We start from the raw sequence: 6,551 nt of genomic DNA, 5'->3' as shown, positions 1-6,551 counted from the left end.
CGAAAGTCTTATCTTAAATGCATCAAGTACTTATCAATACTGATTGAATGTGTATATCAAAAAATCTGATTAATGGATAATGAAGTTTTAATTAGTTTTTTTGAGTGTACAGTCATCATCTTCTTTCTTACTTTCTTAAATGAAATCCCATGAATCTGATAATATGGTTCATTTAACAATTCACCTTTACATCATTATAATGAACCTGATTATGTGAATTCTGTTCAGGCTTTCAAGTTACAGTGGTACTGGGTTCGAGTCCCGGAATGAACATCAACTCTGAGGTGTAGGTACATCCAGCTGACGAGTCTCAAATAGGACGAAACGCGCGTCCTAGATTCCACTGCTAGCCACTATCCATATTTGCTTATAATGTTTACGAATTAAGGCAATATCGAGGCAATACGCAAAGTATGCGCATATGCCAATTAGAGACAGATCAAATTGTCTGAGCATAGTTGCAACAGACGATCACCATTATCGGTTCGTTGAGCCGGAATACTAAAACACCCACCTAAATGTCTTTCTGTTTGATTTAAGCTGCCTACCTGGGCATTAAAGTCACCCGCTACGACTACTATGTCTGAGCGCTTAGCTTTCTGAAGAAGCTCAGAGAGCTTTCTGTAAAAGTCATCTTTCACTTCATCATGGCTGCAGTCAGTGGGAGCGTAGGCAGAAACGACGAAAAGGCAACGACGTGTGTCCCTATCCTTCCGAGTTCTTACGGAGCCATTTAGCCGGACAGCACACAGGCGACTGTTAACGGGGATCCATTCTAGCAGTGCCTGTTCTGCCCTTGTACTTAGTGCTATGCCTACACCAGCAAGTCCGCGAGAACTAGCCAACGGGTCGCCAGATACACGGAGGGTGTATTTCGTCGGCTGTCCATTTTGGCGAGGTGAGGTCAAGTGAATGACCACACTGGGATCCTGTATGCGTGTTTCGGAGACACAGCATACATCAATGGTACGAGATTCTAGGGTTTTAGCTAAGGAGGCCTGTTGACCGATTTGGCATAGGGTACGTACGTTGAAGGCTCCAATGTGTAGTTTGGAGCGAGGTTTTAGTAGACCTGGGACAGTGTTTCGCGCACTAGAATCGTTGGCCATGGTGACACTTGAGGAGCAAACCGAGAGAGGAAGTTTAGTGTTGAAAGTCAAGGTAGAAGGAATAGTAGGAATTGAAGAAGGAGATTGATTATGAATACAGTGGTCTTGAGTGCTGTTAGAGGTATGAGGGCAGTTATCACTTCCCGGTTGCCCACACCGTGGAAGGATTCATAATGAATACTGCTTGAGGTCGGTCACACACGACCTTTTTGTGGGTAGTTTTTGTGTTAGCTCCGTTCTTCAAAAAAAACCTTACCGCCGGAGACGGATATCCGTGGGATAAGGCGAGGTGTGCATTTTTAGGGTCGACCTTTTCTAACCCCACCCCTCCTTGTGGGAAGGCAGCATCGCTGTCATGCTGGTTGTCTGAAGGAAACACCTTACTGCTGTCACACCTCTGTACAGTCAGCAGTACGACTTCGCCTTCGGACCTTGGGTTTGCTGCTTTTAGTCTCACCGCTCTTCAACCGACCTGTCTGGCATGGTAGGACCTCGAGGAACGATTGTTCCAGCCAGCATAGCTCGATTGCTTCATCACGATAGGCAAGCCCGACCACCACGTCAAGGTAGCAGCAACGGTCGGGACCTATGGAATGAGATAATACTGATATCTATGCGTCAATTTAAATTTGTCTCGTTTATATTCCAGGTTATAAAAAAGTATACAGAAATTGAAAGCATGTTATAAACATAAATAATGAAAAAACCGAACGGAAACTAAAGTAAAGGAAAATGAACATAATAACCTAAACTGGACTGTACATTAAAAAAATATTGAACGGAATTAGGAGTCGTATTGACATTTTTATCAGTTCATTTTAGCAGATCTATTAACTACTACGTATATTTCGCAAACAAGATGTAGTTATTTATTTAAATAAAACACATCAAGCAAAACTTATTACTCATAATTCAGAAAACACAAACATATGTACGCCAAAATGATAATTAATGCATTGACGGTTTAAAAATGAATCTAAGTGTCATATCATACACTTGAAACAATAGTAGCCAAAATTAAGCAACGGGTCAAGACCATGTGTAAATTCAATACAATGAAGCATAGATGATAGACAGATTTATAGACGTAAATGTTAATGACTACGTTAACACAATTTTGAAGACCTCATGAACATAAAAATAAACAAGGTTAATAAGTGGGGAGAATTATCAGTCAGAAACGGGTGTTTCAGTTCGAATTGTTTACCTCCTTTCCTATTTAGATAAGTTAACCAAATATCAGGTTTTTATTGTTAGCTGAGTCAGGTCACACAATAGTGAAAAGTTATTTGACCTCGGTTAAGCGAATATAAAGTGGTCGACGAAATTTTATACAACTCATTAGTCGAGTACTTAGAAATTATTCATTGAGAAATTTCGATGGTTAATCAATCGTAATCGATTGTAATAGTTAAAATAGTTCTTCCCAGTTTTTTAATTTTGTGTACGTAAAGTAGGATTTTTTCCTTCTCGTTGACAGTTGAGTAGCTTTCCTAACTAGTCTACATTATATAAGATTTCAAAGACATTATACTGTTTCTAGTGATATGATTTGTTGAAAAACTGTGATCTATACAAGCTTGTTAATCAGATTGTTAATTTGTCAGTTAATTATTAACTTGAAAAGATCTCTATTTTACGATTAAATCGTCATCTTAAATAGTTTACCTTCATATTCTCTTTTTCTATTATCAACTTATTTTTAACTACGCGTGTGTGTTATTTGTTGGTTAAATGACGTCTTTACTGATATAACTTAGGAACTGAGATTTTGATTAACTGAAATGATGCGCACAATTCTCGTTATCATCTTGAGGAAAGCAGGATAATATGAATTCACTTTAATTCGTCAGATTCACATCTGCTGTTTACAACCTCTAAGATTAAAAAATCATGCATACAATCCAAGTTGTGATGAGCAACAGTTTCAAACTAAACTCATCAAGATAATTTCGACCCATTTTGTGATCATGATTTTTAAATACTACAGGTTGTGAACAGGCGACGATAACCAAGCGAAATAAAATGAACTTATGTTATTCTGCTGAAATCTTTGTTCTTGCTCTCTTCATAATTAAGATCACTCAAATTTTACGTCAATTCATATTGATCAGTACACAGTTAAAGTCATAATATTTTAATTCCTTTCTTTTGTAACTATATCTAACAGTGTACGAAATCACTGGCTTCTATATTCGTGCAATACAGTGGTATACGAGTAAATAAAGGTGGTTGATTCTCACGGTGCTTGAATGACAGTATTCTGTGCTAACAAATTGATTAAATTTCGGCAGCAGTCAGTTACCATCGAAGTAAAACAGAAATTTTGCACCTGAATACCTGGCTCAAATTACTATTCCTTAGCTTTATCGATTAATACAATTTCTAGATTTAAATACTCCTAGCTTTCGTTATAATCTGCCCCTATATCAACCCACATTGTACGTCAGGCCAGCGACCAAAATTCACATCCATGGTATAAGATCCTTCAAGTGAACATTCATATATCAATCATTTTTAAGTCTGTTCAGTGTTTCTACTGAAGTGGTACAATTGTATATCTTTTTAATTGGTTGTTAATAACAACTTAATTATTACTGATAACATTTTTTCAAAGTAAAATTTTAAATTCATTTCGTCAAACAAAATATATAAAATCTGTATTTTATAATAATACATAAGTAGTTGTCGGATTAGATCCTTCAGTCAGTCAGTCACAACGTAGAACTTCGTACGTACGTACTCAGCTCGAGTTGCCATACCATCCTTACTATGTTCACACTAAACGGTTCACTGAAATGAATTAATTATGGAGTGAATATCAATTTGCAAGGTCAAATAAAATCTAAGTGAATAGAATACACAGTGATAAATTATTTATTTAGGACGATAAATAAACAAAAAATTGTGTACATAATTTATTCTCCTATTAAACAAAGAAAAAGCTAACATGGTGAATATGTACATATATATGATATTACTGTTACTCATATAATTCCAATGGACAGAATGAGAGAGAGTTTTCTAGTGTAACGTGTTAAAATAAAAAACTATAAAATCGTGATTTTATCTTGAATATGTGAAGTAAGCAATCTTGTAACATAACAAACTTTTCTTTTATATAAGCTAAGCGTACATAGGCATGAATGCGCGATGACGAAAAAGAGCAGAAATGTAAGCAACCAGTAAAAAATACCTCAGGAACTATTAGCAAATAAATAACCCCATGCCTATAGTTTAACATATTAGTGGTGAAAATATGGAATAAGTAACAATTCGACAATAAAGTCATTAACACGAACAACAGGAATGTTTACACTGGACATCCCTTAAGTGTTGCAACACATATGTGATCCCGTTGTAATGAAAAATGGGTAAACAAAAAATTACTAAATAATTATTAAATGAAATAAATATTCTTTCTAGAGAAAAAAAATCAACTAACCAGAGGAAAGCAATGTGACACATTATTATCAGGTGGAATACAAGCACCGAATCCAAATGAAGGGAATAGATTATCACTGGAAAAACAAAAAAAAGATTTATAAGAACTCTCGTCTAAATTAGAGCGAATAGTTTCACAGTATTTGAGCGCCGAGATTGCCATAAAACAAACTTATCTGGTAATTCGCTTATCTAATTAACTAAATCCATTGTTATTACTAATTTGCAAAAGTGATGTTTTTTCCAACTAGTCAATCAGTCTTTGCTTAAACGATGCATCAATGTGTGCAATTTGTAAAGAAAGATATTGAGAAAAATTTGAGCTCATCACTTTCATAGCATTTTAGCGGACAAATATTTTACAAAAAAAGGGAAGGGCCATAAAATGATAGAGAAATACAACTCAAGAATAACTGCAATAGTATTCTATCAACTTGTCAGTGAGAAAAAGAAGAACAGTAGTCATAAAGACAGAGGAGGGTAAAACACTCCCATTGAGTATATTGGGATATAAGCTACCTAAATTCTTCAACAATCATTATCTTTTAGACTACATTTAGAAGGCTTATAGTGATTCACATAGTTTAGATCGATTATCAACAGTTTTTTAATTGGTACTACATAGCATACAACTGGAAGACGACCTTAAATATGTAAAATTCGTCGGAATATAACGTTTACAAATTGCGATATTGCTATCTCCACAGGATCAGCTGGACTTATGAACGCACATGGAGGAGGCTAACTCAGGTAACTTATCCTTCGTTTGAGTAGACATCACTGGTCGACTCGAGAAAGTCAATGCGAGATAGGCTGCGTAGAAAGTTCTACTAATTACTTTTGTTAACCTATCTTTCAGAGAATCACTAGCTACATCCCCGTTGGATGGTAATTTCCTTAGAAGGATACTAGAAAGGGAAGTTGTAATATTTTATTTACTTTCAATTGTAACAGAATGCCTCTCTACAGAACATCGACTGGTAAAGAGTTGGCAGGTGGTCTTTGTGTCACTGATAACATTAGCTAAATAAAATTATCCTTTGATTTTGATAACGATTTCAAGGATCATAATTAACATTCCAAAAAACCTGTAATGATATGAATGTTATATACAATAAGCTTTTCCTTTGGCATGCACTATCTAATTTCGTTACGACGCAAAAGTTGAAATGTTTTCAACAATTATAACTCTACATATCGTTGTCATCTACATTCTCTACCCCTCCTAATCGAGAAATCGACATTGATTTCACATACATATCTGACTGTATCAATAGCATCTCAAGAACATTAACAAAAAAATGGCGACTAACAGAAACAACCAGATAGACATTCAAGATAAATCGGTCTAAAAAATTTAGTTGAACGAAAAGATAGTTTAAAATGCATACACGATGGCCAATTGTAGTTCTATGTAGTTAGGTTCTCTGAGCCAGAAAAATCAACAAAGAGGAACATGTTTTCACTTATAGACAGCTACAACTTTAAATGTAAATTACTCACCTATCGTAATCACTGATTATTTCTCCTACAGCTTGTAAAGCAACCGCATACTGTGATGGTTGAGTAACTGTACTGTAATGTAATGTACCGGGAACTTGTGGACTACCATTACTCGCTGTAAAATCTATTGCAATACAGCAGCTTAGTTCAGTACTAAATTTTAAAAAACAAATAGAAAACACTTTATTGGACACATTAATCCCCGTAAGAACTATTGATTAATTTTGAAAGTTGAAAAGTCTGAAAAAAAATTGATCCCGCTAAGGCATGATCAGTGATAAAATAAAATGATTATTACATCATAATACACTAGACAAAAAAATGTCTCTTCAATAATTTTGAGCACATTTCTTTTGGATAATTCTATAAGTCTATAATAACTCTATTAGGGTTTATTTTAGTTTAGTGTTTCCGCGGGATGTGCAACGATTATCAGAAATGCTTAAGATACGGCAGTTGCCAGTTGTTTCATGATAAAAAAAATAATTGACTTTT

At 35.1% G+C, this 6,551-nt stretch overlaps 1 protein-coding gene across 1 annotated transcript in view; it reads right to left on the bottom strand.

Moving 5' to 3' along the window:
- Smp_060480 (putative copine) overlaps positions 1–6,551 on the bottom strand; it is a gene marked incomplete at its 3' end in the record, with an annotated part of 28,307 nt that overhangs the window by 11,936 nt on the left and 9,820 nt on the right. Inside the window, exons 14-15 of the mRNA XM_018794239.1 lie at positions 6,057–6,209; positions 4,555–4,630 (exon numbers count right to left, since the gene is read on the bottom strand). Coding sequence (XP_018648672.1) covers positions 4,555–4,630; positions 6,057–6,209 — 229 coding nt within the window. The remainder of the gene's footprint in view (positions 1–4,554; positions 4,631–6,056; positions 6,210–6,551) is intronic.

This window comes from Schistosoma mansoni, chromosome 1 (assembly GCF_000237925.1).
Source record: "Schistosoma mansoni strain Puerto Rico chromosome 1, complete genome".
NCBI classification, from domain to species: Eukaryota; Metazoa; Platyhelminthes; class Trematoda; order Strigeidida; family Schistosomatidae; genus Schistosoma; species Schistosoma mansoni.
The sequence above is the reverse complement of the archived record's forward strand: the minus strand, read 5'-3'. Positions and strand labels throughout refer to the sequence as shown.